Source organism: Pan paniscus, chromosome 10 (genome assembly GCF_029289425.2).
Source record: "Pan paniscus chromosome 10, NHGRI_mPanPan1-v2.0_pri, whole genome shotgun sequence".
NCBI classification, from domain to species: Eukaryota; Metazoa; Chordata; class Mammalia; order Primates; family Hominidae; genus Pan; species Pan paniscus.
Genome location: NC_073259.2, coordinates 46,107,472 through 46,124,503, shown reverse-complemented (window position 1 = coordinate 46,124,503; position 17,032 = coordinate 46,107,472). Strand labels below are relative to the sequence as shown.

General features: G+C 38.7%; 2 protein-coding genes across 7 annotated transcripts in view; both read right to left on the bottom strand.

The window, feature by feature from the left end:
• Positions 1 to 281: 281 nt before the first annotated feature.
• Positions 282 to 17,032, bottom strand: part of SENP1 (SUMO specific peptidase 1) — a 65,502-nt gene continuing 48,751 nt past the window's right edge. For all 6 annotated transcript variants that reach the window (XM_063593066.1, XM_003825790.5, XM_008951134.6 and 3 more), the window contains 5 exons: positions 8,936 to 9,139; positions 8,008 to 8,087; positions 6,985 to 7,069; positions 6,363 to 6,458; positions 282 to 5,391 (listed from right to left, as the gene is read on the bottom strand). In XM_063593066.1, coding sequence (XP_063449136.1) covers positions 5,329 to 5,391; positions 6,363 to 6,458; positions 6,985 to 7,069; positions 8,008 to 8,087; positions 8,936 to 9,139 — 528 coding nt within the window. In that variant the 3' untranslated portion in view covers positions 282 to 5,328. The remainder of the gene's footprint in view (positions 5,392 to 6,362; positions 6,459 to 6,984; positions 7,070 to 8,007; positions 8,088 to 8,935; positions 9,140 to 17,032) is intronic.
• LOC117975446 (large ribosomal subunit protein eL37-like) lies at positions 9,845 to 15,732 on the bottom strand. Its single transcript, XM_034935966.3, is given in 2 exon segments — positions 9,845 to 15,113; positions 15,115 to 15,732. Coding segments are annotated over 2 exon segments (273 nt in total). The 5' UTR covers positions 15,261 to 15,732; the 3' UTR covers positions 9,845 to 14,986.

Here is a 17,032-nt window from a genome sequence, read left to right as displayed (position 1 = left end):
CAGGTTTGGTTTTTTAAAGTGCCAAAGAGCCACACATTTGCATGTTATTTGCGTTCCAGGCTTCACTTCCAGGTATATGGGATGAAATAAATGAATGAACAGTATTCAGACTCCTGGGTAAGGGGTGGACTCAGAAATCCAGACCACACCGAGGATCCAATCACTGGTCCAGCTTGGATCAGGAGACACAGGCACAGACAGAGACAGAGCAAACAGCCACAGAGACAGGGGGACAGAGAGACAAACACCATCAAGTCCTTTTTACCAGGGAGTTTCCAGTCAAAGCAAGAAAGCAAGATCCACAGTTTATTTTAAATAAGTCAACTTTTTAAAAATTAGGAAGAATCATATAGATAGGCAGATAAAGGCAACATTATCCCTGACTTACCTCCACCTTTGCCCCTTCATCCTCTACTTCTAGTTCTGTATGGAACTACATGCCTATGAGTCTGCCTTCTTGATAAGGTGTACTGCTTGGTGTTTGCTTAGCTTCCTAAATTAGTTAACTATAAGGTCTACAGACTCTAATACAGACTCTAAGATCCTGAGGACAAGGTCAGCAGGCTATAAAAACCTGAGAACAAGGTGGCTTTTATTTCCATAGTCAAACCATCTTTTCACTCCACCCTTCAGGGCGCCTAAGGCCAGTGCTTAAACACGTGCTTGTAAAACACCTAGCCTGAGGGGCTTCCTCAGAGTCTCAATCTATGAGGGATGCACAGTATCACCGGAATAAAAAGGATGGAGGAAACTATTTAACAGAAAGCTGTGTAGAGAAAATACTTCCACAAGGCCCCTGGGATAGAGACTGAGAACCCCCACCCACCCCAAAGAGCATGCTAAATGCTGAGGAAGGTGTTTTTGTTAAGGGCAGAGTGGAGCGTTAGGTTTGAGGCCAGAGATGAACGATTTGGGACCACAAAGGAGGTTGCAGGCTGCCATGAGCAGTCCTCCTTCCTCCACAATATTTTTTTTTTTAATTTTTTTTTTTGTGTTGCCCAGGCTGATCTCGAACTCTTGGGCTCAAGGGATCCTCCCACCTCAGCCTCCCAATGTGCTGGGATTACAGGTGTGACCCACTGTGCCTGGCCCACAATGTTGTCTTTCTAAATAAATGTTAAATAATTACCTCTACCTCATCACTGGCAGGCCAGAAAGAAACAGCTTTTATTCCTGGTTTGAAAAAAAAGCACCAAATCATTTACCTGCCCTTGGTGGCTACATGTCTCAGTCCATTCATGATGCAAAAGGTGAATTACAATACAAATACCATGTGGACTTATATTATTTTCTGATTATAAGGGCTGCAGATGTCCAGATGAGAGATATTAAGATCATGTGATCAGGGAAGGCATCAAAGAGATAGGATTTGCGTACAATTACTCAGTAGGTATTTGTGAAAAGAATAAAAGTAAATTGAATGAGGGGTCTCCAGTGGACTGGACTCTGGACTTCTTGTGTGCCACTCTCCCACACTTTTTCCTTTCCTAGCACTTGTGTTCTGCAAAGGATAAGGCAATCTCCAGAAGTAAGGAATTGATGGCTACTCCTTAGATTGGAATGGAGAAAATTCTGCAGCTAAGGTCTTGTCGCCTTAACTCTAAAACCAAGCCAGTGGCCTTAAAAATTTAACTTTGAATCTCTGCCTTGACTTCCTCTTCCCAGCAACATTGTGGCACTTAATACCATTCCAGAATCTTAAGAGTTTGATAAGACCCCTGGACACGTGGTCCAACCATTCACATAATTGGAATGATCCCTACCATCTCCCTGACAGGCCAAAGAGACAGCTCACAATAACATTTCCTCGAGGTCCCAGCTCAAAGCCTCCTAGCCACTCTTTTCTCTCCCACAAAGGAAGTATGTGTAAGGTATCCTTTATTTTAACAGGTGACCAGCATAACCCTCTGTCCCATGTTTCCTTTTCCACCTTCAAAGCTGGGAATGGTAGTGTGTGTTCTTAGTAGACAGATGTTAGGAGTCAGTACAGGTAAAACAAGGCCCTAGACTTATAATAAAGGATGCTGGGATGAGCCTTGTCCCTTCCCATGGAATTCCAAGCTGTAGATGCATTGCTCCTGGGCGGGAAAATAAGGTACCCTTCCCAGTAGTTCAGCACGTGGCCTGTTTAACAATAGGGCCTAATAGCCTAACACCTCTTTTTCTGACTCTCTTGGGTATGTGAACTCCCAGGGTGAAAGCATCATATTCCACCTCATGCTAGTCCATCCAGGTGGACCAAACAAAAAGAAACCTCAGGTGTCAGTCCTCTTACTCCAGGAAGACATATTTAAAAGCTGGAGGGATGGCACAGGACCCAGAAACTGAAACATTAAAAACATTGGGGCTCTCAAGTGAACTCTTCCCCCTTTGCCCACTAGAGCCACTTAAGGGCCATGTAAAACCAGGCAGTAATGGACAGGCTATGAGATGGGGTTGGTGGAAGTGCTTTTCCAGGTTATCTCTGTTTCTACCTCAGGATCTTGGTGCTAACATTGCTGGGGGCAGTGGATAGAAGATGCTAGCATGATTACAGTGGCTAAAGAATACAGAAATTAATTCCACATAGAAGTATGAAGCATCTCATATAGAGGAGTCAACTGACACAAATTCCCCAGACTGGATGAGGGAAAAGTACTCTTATATTCAACCCTAAATAGGACTCCTGGGAGCAATGGTGGGTCCCAGGTGACAAATGGGATGTAACTAGCCTCTGTGCCTCAGACCATGTGTTTCTCAAATGGGTAAGAAAGGTCTGTCTGATATTCTCTGTTCAGGGTCTCGGAGTGATTCTTGGGATTATGGTTTCTGTTGAGGTCTCTATAGCTGGCATCTAGTGCTTATCATCCCTCAAATATTCCTTTTTTAGGGAAGGCAGGTGAATATGAGCAGTGGACACAGGAGAAAGGGGAACACAGGAGAAAAAAGTCTTATTTAAAGTAAATTACATAAGATATTAATAACATGCCTTTGGGCCATAAAATGCAGAAATACCTTTTTTTGTTCCTGGTCATCAAAGCCTACCCCTAAACAAAGGGGAAAGTTTCCAGATACTACTCCTGCTCTTGTTGGCTAGCTCAGGAAAGAATGGTCCACTGTGTAAGTCTGTATTTGGACCAGGTCCAGGGTGGTAAGATGGTCTCAGGGTCACTAACTTCTACCTTGTGCAAAACTGCATTAGTCAGAAAGGGGGCCCAAATTCAGACAGGCTCAACAATTCCTTATATATTTTTCAAAGTGCTTTTGTTGCATGTTTCATTTTCTGCTATACATGGCAATAAATATTTGTTGCTTTGGTCTGTACAAAGTCTGTGAGGAAGGTAAGACAGATGTTACCTAAATGGACAAACAATAAATACAGAGAACAATCTTGTTCTGAGTCCCCCAGACAATAGTGAAAGAACCTGAAAAAGGTCTTTTGATTCATAGTCCAAATCTACACCATATTGCCACCTTTCAAGTTGTTGCTTACATACAGTAAATACCAAGAACCAGACAATATTCCAGGAGTCCTGCAATGAGACTGCATGCCACAGCTTTCTGAAAGAGAATGTGAAGGTCCCCAGCAACTCATATATAGAAAGCTATTTATTTCCTATAGAAAACTCAAAAACAAAGAAAAAGAAAGAAAAATAAAGAGAGATAGAAAGAGAAAGGGAAAGAAAGAGAGAGAAAAAACAAACACACAAAAGGTGGTCTTTCCCCAAAAGGCAGGCAGTTGAAGGGAGGACATGTAGTTGCTGGAGTGGAAACAGTAACATTCAGTTAACAATGGAATATTTAAAAAAAATAGTTTTCTTTTCAAATTGTAACTTGTGGTAAAACATAGAAAAATGTACTAAACGAGCTTGTATAAAACAGTAAAATTTTCAAATAAGCCCAGGGAAAAAGCACAATGCTGGAAAGAATGCGGTACAACAGGAGAGGAGAAAAGATTTCATACAAAACTACCTATTACAATACAGAAAAAAGTATAAAATGTTCCTACTTTGGAACTTAAGTACAAAATGACACTGGCATTTGATCACTTCACTATCTAAGCCTGAGGAGCTCTCAGAGGGTGGGGAGAGATGCTAGAAAGAACAAAAGGAATAGCAGTTTTTAAATCTCAAGTTGATCAGTCCAAACTCCACCCGTTTTTTTTTTTAGCTGAAAATATCACCTCCCTCTGTAACCTCTACCCATATGGCAAAGTTCATCCAGGCCTCAAAATATTCCATTAGGTAGTCCACAAACACCCTACTCATAGGGGCTGGGATCTCTGTGTGCTGGAATTTGGAAAATGGAAATAAATCTACAGGCTAAATGGTGAACACATTCAGTCTTTAAAAAAAAAAAGCATATCCCTGTGAAATTTTATACATACATATATATATATATGTATGTGTATATATATATATGTATATATATATGAAATTCTCTGTGGTTAGAAACATATTTAAACTAGCCACAGACCAAACTAGATCTGCATTCATCCAGCGCTGGAATTTTATGCTAAATACTAAGGTCCTTTTTCTTCTTGGTCAGAAGTAGGCAACAGTAAAAGTGGTGCTTTGTTGTGCCACTGAAACCGCTCCCTGGGTGGGTCTTCCCCGTATCATGTGTTGGTAGCACATGCAAACCCCTGCTTTTACGGAAAGGACTGCTTGGAACTTTGGGACCTGTCCAGGGCTCATGTGCTGTGCCTCCGGATAGGATGAAGCTACAGATGATAAAACAGCTACGTATAAAAGCAGATGGATTTTGTATAGGGACATATAAATAGGAAAGGTCCTGGAGGAAGGGACTTATGCCTGGGCCCCAAAGTCCAGTTTACAGTCACATTCCTGACCATACATCGTGAAAATTGTGTGTGTGTGTGTGTTTGTGTGTGTGGGTGTGTGTGTATGTCCATGTATATGCTGGTGGTTTTTATCCCTACCTTTTGCCCATGCCCTTTCCTACTTCTTAGTAAGGCCTAACAACAAGAATTTATATGAAACCAAGATTCTTTCCAAGCTTTTCTCAGTCCCATAATTAGGGACTGAGTGAGGCTGGAGCCCTTTGAAAACAAGATGGCAGAACTGAAGAAGTGAAAAGCAGTCTCTCTCTTCAGCTTAGGGATGTCCCTCACCCCTTTCACAGCACCAAAGTTTCTTTGCAAAAATAGTATCTGAGATACAAAAGGAAAGGCAGATGTGCTTGTGAATGCATCTCGCCAGGGCCTGGTCCAGGATCAAGGGTGTTACAACAGCAGAGGGCTGGGAGCAGCTGTTTCCAAGGTCTCTGGCTGTAGACAACAAAGAGCTGGTCCCCCACATGGTCAAGGTCTGCTAAGTGAGACAGTCTTCACAAGAGTTTTCGGTGGAGGATCTCCCAGACCATCCGCTTCCGGAAGTATGGCATGTGTTGCTGTAGGGACACAGAGACACCCTTAATTTTCAATGCTTTTGTCTAGACCTGATACGCCTTTCCCCATACTTCTTTCTTTTGCAAGGTTTTCAACAAACAGTCTCAGTTGTATTTCTGGTCTTTTAAATTATTCATTCTTGGTTACATGTGGTTTTTTTCTTTTCATTGCTTTTTCTATTGTTATTTTTCATCATTATAGCCTTAGAAGTTACACTGGGTATTTCCAGGAATCCCCAGGCTATGCCCACGTCTCTAAGAATTTTGAGAATGGTGTCTAATAAGTCTTCTATGTTGAACTTTTAAGAGGATATGCGCCTAGGCCTAAAAATAAAAAATTCACCTTTTAGAAGAATTAAGGGAACTTGAAGAGTCAGCTCAGGCTGGTCTAGACAAAGGGCTATGGTAGAAAAATCTGGTAAAGTCACTGATTCAAACAGAAGTAAAAGTGGAGAACACATCAGAATAAACCATAATCTCTAATCTCAATCCACTTTGGTCTGAGAGACCACATGGACAGAAATGACCAATCACTCTCTAAGAGAAGACTGACCAGATTCATCAAGTGAGGGGTCAGGGGAGGGGGCAGCATAACAAATTACACTAGGAGATTGAGGTATGGCCTATTCCCAAACCTGACTACTAACGAAATGCAAGGGAACTAAAGAAACCTGCTCTGGTCCCAGTTCTCTCTAGAAGTTACAGTAGGTAGAGGAGACAGGCAGAGAAGGTTCTGCTCTTGAAACCTTTACTACAATAACTGAGGTGTGGTAACCCAGGACGTGGCTTATCACTAATTTTCTTTCTTTTGTGATGTGATTCAGGTAGTAACCATCAGTGTTATGAATCATGGGCTGAAGCATGCTAAAGGTTAGGGTAGAGGCCCCTAAAGAGAACAACTGGAGAGAAAAACATCTACAGGGCAGCTTGGAGACAAAGTAATCCTAGAGCTCCCTATGGAAGGCTCAGCTCACCTGTGTGAAGTTGATTGGTCTGTCTTTGGTAATACAGTCAGCATATTTGCAGGCAAACATCCCACAGTCACTTCCATTCATCTGCTGAGGAATTTCCTGGAAGACCAACAACAACAAAAATGACATCTTTCCAAGCTTCTTTCCTTCTTAGATTAAAAATAAGAACCAAAAGATATAAATTGTACAGGTTTCTCTAAATTATAAACAGATGACTCTGGCCCCCCAGTCAGGACAACAGAGGCTCAAAGAAACAAAATACAACATTCCCGTCAGGTCTGTGTACTCTGTATTAATCAAACAGGAGAATATCTCCGACTCCCATGGCACCTAAGGGTATAAAAACTGCTCCCTCCCCCAGAGGCCAAATAATCAGCAAACATTCCCCTTAGGAGTGAAAAGCTTAGTAAAATATCTGGGCATTTAGAAAACCTAGTTCTACATAAGAAACACACTATCACTTTTCCTATGGATAGCTTAATTTATCCTCCCCCAGAAACCAACCAACCAAGCTGAAGTCAGGCTAGACACGAACACAGGTGGTCCCTGGGAATTAAGCAGTAGAATTCTTTCCTCCCCAAATACCCTACTTTTAGGATTTTTATTTCATCAAGATGAAAGGTACCTGGCTTTTCTTGCTGAAAAGCTGCCAGCCATTGGTGTCGAACTCTTTCCTTTTCTTGTCAATGCTTTCTTGCTTTAGGTATTGCCTAAAGGTATCAGGAGAGAATGAGATAAGCAGTGGGGAACATCGATGACAGCTGCCACACTAAGAATGGGGCTGACAATACCTAGGAACAAATTTGTTTCATCTGCTCTTCTGAGGAAAAGAGTATATAATGCTGGGCAGGGAATCCCTGGATTGTTAAGTTTTCTCCAGAGCTGAGCATGCCTCTTCTAGCTTGTCTCTTCTAATGTCCACTCTGTCAACTCAAAAGGAACATGACCTCTGCCTCTAATAGTTAAGCTCCTTCTACCTACCATTCCTTCTGAGGAACAATTCTTTTTATTCTTTTCCTTGGTTTATATGGTCCTTTAGAACTCAATCTAACGGAAGAAAAGTGTTTTTCTGGTACTATTGAGGTATTTATTTACTACTGTTAGGCTTGGCTGTCCTATCTAAAAATTAAATCCAAATCAACAATGTATTGAGTGCATACCTTCGATAGAGCTCTCTTTTAAGTGCAAACTGTTCACCATTGTGGACTGTACTTCCTCCTGGCCATCAGAGTGGTACAGTGAGGAATAGGTATTTTGGAAAATGAAACAGGTGGAGCATAAAGAGATTTGCATTCTGGTCCACCTGAGCCACTAACTAATAGGACCTGGGCAAATGAAAGGCACCTCTGTGGGCCTTGGTCTCTTCATCTGAAAAATTAGGAGGTTGGATTAAATGATTTCTAAGTAGCATCTATATCTTTATATCTAGTCTACATTTTAGTGCATTAGGATAGTAATTGCTCCCATTAGGGCATACTTTGGTATTGTTTTTAAACTAAACTTACTTAGATACAAAATATGCATTTTTACTTAATATGAAGATTTTATCAATCACTCCATTGAAGGTATCAAACAACTGAGTTCAATTACTGGAAAAACACCACCTATACCCGATATCAAACTCTTCTGTCCTCAACTCCCTACTTACAAGAGTATTCTGCAGGCTTCATTGTTTATCCCACCCATGGAGTCGTAATAGGTAATATTCTTCTTTCTAAAGTCCACAACCTGAGAATAAGAAAAAAAGTCTCTGTGTTTATGAAATGAAGAAAATCGGTTTATCAGTTTTTCCCTTCCCTGCCCTTTGGAACCTTTTGCCAGACTTCCTACAAAATCATGACAAGTTTGACTGATATTTTGCATTATATTATGCTTAATCTGTAGAGAAAAAAAATGAAGGGTTATTTACATAAAACTATGATGGCACTCATCAACAGGTGGCCCCATTATTGCTGTGAAGCCTTTTTCTAATGTTCATTCTCTCCCTCTGCAAAGTGGGCAACAGTGAAGAAACTACATGATTTTCAGGGAATATAAGGTGAGTATCTCAAAATCACTTCCACAAAGTTTCAGAAAGATGGTGAGCAGATTCTGGGTTTTCTTTCTTTATATTGAGAAGTTCCTTTTGGCTTTATGCTTTTGAAATGTAATCCAAAACAGACTGTGAAATAGTTTTATTAACACATTAAGCTAATGCTCACAGAGTCATAAAAATATTAAATTACCAAGTATGCAAGGTAAGTTATGATTAGGCTGAAAATAACAGTCACAGAATCTGAGTGGCAGCATCATTAATAAGTCACTTTTTTCCCCCCATGCCTTCCTTTAAGGCTGCTTAGACACCCTATAACTCTCTTTTAAATATTTCCAGAAAGGGAAATTCCACAGCTTTCTTCAAAATCTACATCCCAATCTTGATAGGAAGTTCATAGATCTATCTGATTTTAGTCAACCTACTACTAAACACTCTTTCTCTCAATAATCAAGGGAACATGTAGAACTACTACTCACTACCCTCTGTGTGTTCTATACGTACATAGCTTTTACATTTTATCAAAAATGAAAGGGGTACTCACAGCTAGACACCAGTGTACTCCCAGGTGAATGGGCACCAAAAGAATGTCAACAGAAAATACATCTACTTTCTTTGTCCAACGTTTCACTGCCTGATAACCAGCCGTTTTTAATTTAGTGAAGAAAAAGGTATTAAATGCATGCACACTTGGCAAGCCCTTCTCTTTACTTCGCTCCATCAGCATATTCATGTAGAAATTGATGATCTGTGGGAAGAAATTACACCTATTAGAATAGACACTCAGGCCTAGCCTTTCAAAATAGTTGCAGTTGCTGTGTTGAATAGCATATGTAATTGTTTCCTAATAAACTGAATTAAGTCTTCAACATCCAACAGACTCATTTCTCTAAATCAAATTCTGACTAGAAGGGGGAAGGCTGAAGTGCTATAAATGGTGAAAAGAGAAAAAGCTGACATATATATTATGGGGTTGGGAGTACAAATGGGCAGACGCTGGCCAGGCTTGTAGAAGACTGAAGGTTAGGTCAAAAGACTGCAGGAAGACAGGGGTGTTAAGGTGAGGCTTACAGAAAAGGAGAGGAAGGCATGCAAGCAGTTTAATAATGCACATTAGCAGTTACCTTTATCTACTGGAACTGTGTGAGCAATTTAAGTAGATACTGAGCTCAGTTAGCGCCTAGTGTTAGTCAAGTTAAAATCAAGAACTCAAATTTTATATGACAGCCACATGGTTTTACACAGAGATGGAAAACTCTGCTCCATGGTTAAAGACTGCCTTTTCAACTTAATAACCCATCCTGCAGAGGCAAACTCTTTTGGTCTCAAGTAGAACTAAGTGACAGGAGAAGCCATTAATTATACTGGAAAAACACCTGTAAACTGATAGTAGCTCAGCAATGTCACCTTTATATAAAGGCACACATGGAAGTATAAAAACCTACCTTATATGAGACCTAAAGTCAAGTCACAAACATGAAGAATAACGTTCTACCCCAGAATCTATATGGTTAGTTTTCTCATCTTTGTTGATTCCATTTATGCCTTCAATATTAAGTGTGGAAAGAAATTACAATGGCTGAGTGGGGAGATGTGTGATTCTTTGTTAATGAAACGACATCTTCTCTAATAGTGACTATGTTGTGTATGGTTCCATTAGGTCCAGGACTCTTTGGTACTAAAACTTGAAAGTTATTGTGCCGGAAGTTACTGCATACTTACTTTATGTGGCCAGCTGAGGTCAGGCCAGTGTCTGTCAACTGCAAGGAATGAATGGGCTAACTGATCCACGGCTTGGAAATATGACTAAGAAAACAGGCACATTTTTCAGAATGCTTTTTGGGGAATGGGAAAATGCCCCTGTTCTTTGACAAATATTTACACACCAGGATGCCAGAACAGTGAGCTACTGCCCAACAGTAAGCAACGACATACTGGGTAGGCAGCAGGGAACACTGCCAGGAACACACCGGAGCACGGTCTAGACCAGAGAAAGGGCCTATAGATGAGGATGCCTAGGCAGCTGCGGGAAAACCACACTCGCCATGAGGCAGAGCTCTGAGGTAGGGGAAGGCTAGGACTGAAGAAAGACACTGTTTTCTCTGCAGCTGATGACTGAGCAACAGGCCCAGTCAGCCCAAAGGACTCAGTTTGTGGCTTATTCTCTGCCTAGTGTGATGCCCAATAGATAATTGGAGCTCAGTTGTTACAGATAATAATTAATCAAGACACAATTAGAATCAGGTATTTCTTAACTATAAGTTTTCAGTCTAACTCTGCCCCTCAGGATAATGGTGCTAAAGACTGCCTCTAGGTTTCTGAAGGCAGCCATAAATGCAGTAGGATCTTCCCAGCAAGTACAGATTTCTAGGCTGTAAACTATGTTCTCTAATGAGGAAAAATTGGCAAGAAGGAATTCACTGATTCCTCTGGCCTTCTACCCATCTTATAATGTTGGCCATGTTATAGGGTAAACCCTTCAATCCAAGACATAAGCAGATGATCTGCCAGTTACTGTAAGCGAAACCTTCCATAGGGGCAGACAGCTTATATATTCCAACAAGAAATAAGGACTGAAGCAGGAGGTGAAAGGAATCAGGCAGAGAGATAAGGACGGTGAAGCACATGACAGCCATGGAGATACATCTCCCCTAGGTGCCTATCAGAGATTACCTCTGGAATCGTAAGTCTGAAGTGAAAAAAAAAAAAAAAAGAATGACATAAATGAGTGTCATGCTATACATCACTATTCTATTTTTCAAGAGGAAAGAGTTCCAGAAACCAAGGAAGCTTAGCTGGACTTACACAGCCTGAGTTTTGCTTGTTTTTTCACCTTGAGAGGGTTCACTAGAAAGCTAAAGACCAACACAGCTGAACAAGAACAGAGAACCCCAGTCATCAGACACCATGGTATCTGTTCCCTTTGAGAATTCCTCTTCCATTGCTGCACCCAACCAAAGTTTCTCAACTGAGAGGAAAATGGCCTCCAAAGTCAACTAGTTAATTAGCTCTAAGGAATGATCTGGGTTCTTTTTCATTTCCCCTAGATCCCAGTAGAAGGGAGTTTGGTGACCTCAATGCTCCCCACATTAGCTGAGAATGTAAATCTGACATCCAAGGCAGAATTTGGATTCAAGTCTTTCTCCTCAATTTTTTTAGCTATTACTCCATCCAAATGAGGAAAATTGCCATAGTTCAGCCAAGACACAATTAAACCAAAAAAATGAGCTAAGAGAGAACAAAAAAGTCCTACATGTCATCTCACAGAGGAGGGCTGAAGATGAAGGAAAAAGAAATGAGAGAAGGGATCACAGTGTTCAAGATGAAAGAGGAGCAGTGATGGTCACAGCATTTGCTTGACTTTTGTGAAGACAACGGTCCCCGACGCCAAGTTGGCAACAGCCCTTTCCTCAAACAAGACTCTCTTAGCACCAGCAGATCCTAAATTCCCTTTGAAATAAGGAGCTAAAAGTAGATGAGTCCTGTGCTTGCTATTTGTCTCACCAATATACCACAATCTGAGGACTAACTGTCAACATTAGTCCACCTGTCACCTTTTCTGGGACCCACACTTGCCTCTATTTGCTCACTGTGGCTCTTGGTGCTTAAGGAGCTACCCTTCCTGCTGCCTTTGCAGCCTTGGCCATAAGCATCTACTTGTCTATGCAGTCATGTTTAGGGATGGGTGGGTTGTTTATAGTGCCTTGTTCCTTTGAGATTTTATTTGAAGAGCTGCCAGGCTGAAGCTGAAAAAAGCTTTTCTTTCAGAGAAAAGCCTACAATGTTTTCAAACTAAGGATTCAATCTTTTTCCTGTACATTACCACAATGACATAAACGACCAATGCTATTTGTATCTTCCTTCTTCCCCAGTAAACCAGCCAAACTATTGTTTTCTCATGTTTTTAGAAATAAAACATTTCACTACCAGTAAAGTCTTGATTTTTAGCCATTCTCATGCTTATAGTTTGAACTCTTCTAATTAGCTTGAGAAAAAATGTTCTAAAAGGCCTGGGCATGACAATACTTCTGAGCAGAGATCAAGACAACTTTTGGGGGGACAAAAGCCATTTTTCCAATTTTACCTCTCTAGATTTTCACCTTGACCTCCCCATTCTGATTTTCAAATTAAATTTACCCTTATCAACCACAAAGTCCAAGAGACTAACAGCAGCATTTGAATAGCATGGTTCAGGTCATTCACTCACAGGAGCTAACCTAGTAATATTATAGAAACCAGGAAGGCAGGTTTCCCTCACTGCAAACATGCACACAGAATTTTTCTTACATGCCAATTCAAGGAACAAATTATCAGAATTAAAGCTAAACTTTTAGAGAAAGACAGGCAAGCATCATGTTTATGGAGTCATTTATGGAGAATAACTACTATTCTCCATGTGACCTTGCATAAATCCCTGGTTAATCAGGGCTAGTTCTATTTAGAAACACTTCAAAGAGATAAACCATAATAATGTGGAAGCCAAAGAGTCACGTTAGAAAACTTTAGTTCTGATCATTTTATTCTACACATAAGTGTACAGCAATGGTGGATTCATCATAGTCACTTAACTAATTTATTTCATTTTGCCTAGTTTTTTTCCTTCTTATGCAATCAGCTTTTATTCTCTAAGGAAAACCTATTCCTAAGGCTAGGTTTGTCTGGTTGAACTTAATGTTTTGCAGGTTGTTTCCTCTCTTTACTGAGCATCACTCAGATTTAACTACTCCTTGGAAAAATTATCAAACTATGACCACTACCAATTCCCCCCGTTCCCATCAAAAATATATATTCTGAAAGTTAGAATGCTAGACAAAGCTGGGTGTGGGCTCCTGCCTGTAATCCTAGCACTTTGGGAGGCTAAGGTGGTAGGATCACTTGAGGCCAGGAATTCGAGACCAGGCTGGGCAATATAGTGAGACTTTCTCTCTAAAAACTAAAAATAAACAAAAAAGCCAGGCATGGTGGCACATTCCTGTGGTCCCAGCTCCTTGGGAGGCTGAGGCAGGAGGATCACTTTAGCTCGGGAGTTTGAGGCTGCAGTGAGCTATGATCACACCACTGCACTCTAGCCTGGATTACAGAGTGAGACCCTGTCTCAGGAAAAAAAAAAAAAAAAAAAAGAATGTTCATCAAAATGCAAGTGCTCTGGTTCCAGATTCTGACTCTGCAATAAAAATCGGGTGACTTTAGTACTTCCCCATAAAGTTTTGCTTCTTATTTTATGCCACCAATCAAGTAAGAATATGCTCTCTACACACCAGGCTATTGTGATGCTGAATAGCTGAGAGATATCTCTTTCTTTTCAGAGATGAAGCTTACCAAGTAGGTAATTAGTCTGCCTGGTTAGCTGTAGTTTCAGTGTAATTACAGTCTGCTATGTAGATTCTAAATTCCTCTTTCACCATCCTCCTGTCCCCCATATTTCCTATGAGTTTGTTCCTCATTGGCCTTTCACTAGCTGGTGAAGTTAGAAATACTGTATTCCAACAGTCCAATGCTTTTCCAATTGGAAACAACTGGTAATAACTAATATGGGTTTATAGAGTAGAACCCATCCCCCAAAAAAGAGACATGTCAGCTTGCTATTTTTCCAATTCATCCACGTAAATTGACAGCAAGGAATGAGAGGGAGAATAGGGTCTTGGAGGGAAAATAATAGAGAGATAGGAAATGCTCCAGTTATCCTGCTTCACGTAGGATAGGGCATAGAGGGCTGAGTAGAGGAAGTGTTCCTGGTGTACAAACATTTGGGTGCATAGGATCGATCTACCTGTTCCAGTCTTCTATATCCTTACTGATTTTCTACTTATTCTATCCATTACTCAGAGGCAGTGAAACCTCCAACAGTAATAGATTTGTCTATTTCTCCTTTCAGTTCTATCAGATTATGCTTCACGTATTTCGAAGTTCTGTTATTAGGTGTGTACATATTTAGGTTGCTAAGCCTTCTTGATGAACTGACCCCTTTATCATTAAGAAATGTCTCTATTACTGATAATATTCCTTGTTCTGAAATCTAATTTGTATAATGTTAATAAGTCACTTTTTCTTTTGAGTCATGTTTGCAGGGTATATTTTTTCTGTCCCTTAACTTTTGTAAACCTATGTCTTTACATTTAAAATGGTTCCTTGGCCAGGCGCAGTGGCTCACATCTGTAATCCCAGCACTTTGGGAGGCCAAGGCAGGTGGGTCACCTGAGGTCAGGAGTTCAAGACCAGGCTGGCCAACATGGTGAAACCCCATCTCTACTAAAAATAGACAAATTAGCTGGGTGTGGTGGCAGGTGCTTGTAATCCCAGCTACTCAGCGGGCTGGGGCAGGAGAATCGCTTGAACCTGGGAGGCTGAGGTTGCAGTGAGCCAAGATCATGCCATTGTACTCCAGCCTGGGCAACAAGACCAAAACTCCGTCTCAAAAATAAATAATAAATAAATGGTTTCTTACAGACAGCTTTTTAATCCAATCTGACAATCTCTGCCTCTTTTCACATATATGTAATACAGATATAACATATACATATAAACATATATATGTTTAAAATATATACATTTTAAAAAACCGGAATATTTATTGTGTGACTAATCATTGAAATTCTTAAGATGAACTGGATGACACAACTGCTGCCCTCTTGGGTGTAGGTGTTGTTCCTGCAAAGAATCCATGCCTAAATCTGCAGTATACAATGTTTAGGTGCTTCAGTCAACCAGTCGCCGTGGTATTTTCTTTTAGCCGTGGCAGTCCAGTTACACTTTCTCTTGCCACATTTGCCACAGGTTGACTTCTGAAGGTGGTATGCCTTAGAGCCACAGAGGCAGCACAACTTGTGTATCATATCACGACACTTTCCAAACGGCGATGTTCCCTTCATCTTATTATCTTTACGGATACCTACCAGACACCCTCACCAATGAATCCTTTTGCTGTTACACAGGGCCAAACATTCCCAAATCTCTTCCCTCAGCTCTTAACTGAGGTCAGAACTGTGCAGGCTCCCCAAAGATCAGACTGAAGCAAGGGACACAGTGCGGCTCCAGCTCCACAATTATGGGCTTGGTCCCCCAGGCATCAGTCAGCAGCTATTCTTCTGGCTCATGAGGGCCACTGCATGCCTTTTTCCTGCCCACCAGCTTCCCTTACCCGGAAATTTGCTGGCCTCCCCAAGGATAGCCAATATCTGCCTTTTAATTGGATGTTTACCCTATACTGTTCAGTAAGGCAGCCACTAGCCAAATGTGACCATTGAGCACTTGAAATGTGACTAATCCAACCGGAGATGTGCTATAAGTGTAAAATGCACAGCACATTTCAAAGAGAAGGTAAAATATCTCAATAGTATTTTGACTACATGCTAAAATGACATATTTTGTTAAATAATGTTATTGAATATATAATATATATTATTTGATATATAAATAAAATATATCATATTAAATATTTTATATATTTATATATAAATGTATAAGGTACAATATATTAATATATTACATATTATGCAATGTATAAAAATATTAATATTAATATATTTATATATTATACATTACTATATATAACATATATTAATAATATATGTACTATATCAATATATAATTTAATACATGATATATAATTTAATATATATTTTATTTAATATATAACTTAACATATTTAATATAGTATATATTAAATATATACTGTATACTTAATATACAGTATGTATTATATAATATATACTGTATACTTAATACATAGTATATATTATTTGATATATAATATATATTTAACATACAGTATATATTATTTAATATATATTAAAATATAGTATATATTATTTTATATATATTATTTAATATATAGTATATATTATTTTATATATGTTATTTAATATATAGTATATATTATTTAATATATATTTAAAATGTAGTATATTATTTTACATATTATATATTTTATATATTTTACATATTATATATATTATATATTACTTAATATATTATATATCACATATATAAATATATTATTTAATATATTACATATCACATATATAAATATATTATTTAATATATTACATATATTATTTAATATATTACATATATTATTTAATATATTACATATATTAAATAATATATTACATATATATTATTTAATATATTACATACATATTATTTAATATATTACATATAATTTAATATATTACATATATAACATGTTATTTGATATATTACATATATTATTTAATATATTACATATATAATATATTATTTAATATATTACATATATATTATTTAATATATTACATATATAATATATTATTTAATATATTACATATATAAATATATCATTTAATATATTACATATTACATATATTATTTAATATATTATATATTACATATATATTATTTAATATATTATATATTACATATATTATTTAATATATTATATATTACATATATAAATATATTATTTAATATATTACATATTACATATATATTATTTAATATATTATATATAAAAAATACATTATATATATATTTTTTTGAGACAAAGTCTCACTCTGTCACCCAGGTTGGAGTGCAGTGGTGTGATCTTGGCTCACTGCAACCTCCACCTCCCAAGTTCAAGCGATTCTCGTGCCTCAGCCTCCTGGGTAGCTGGGATTACAGG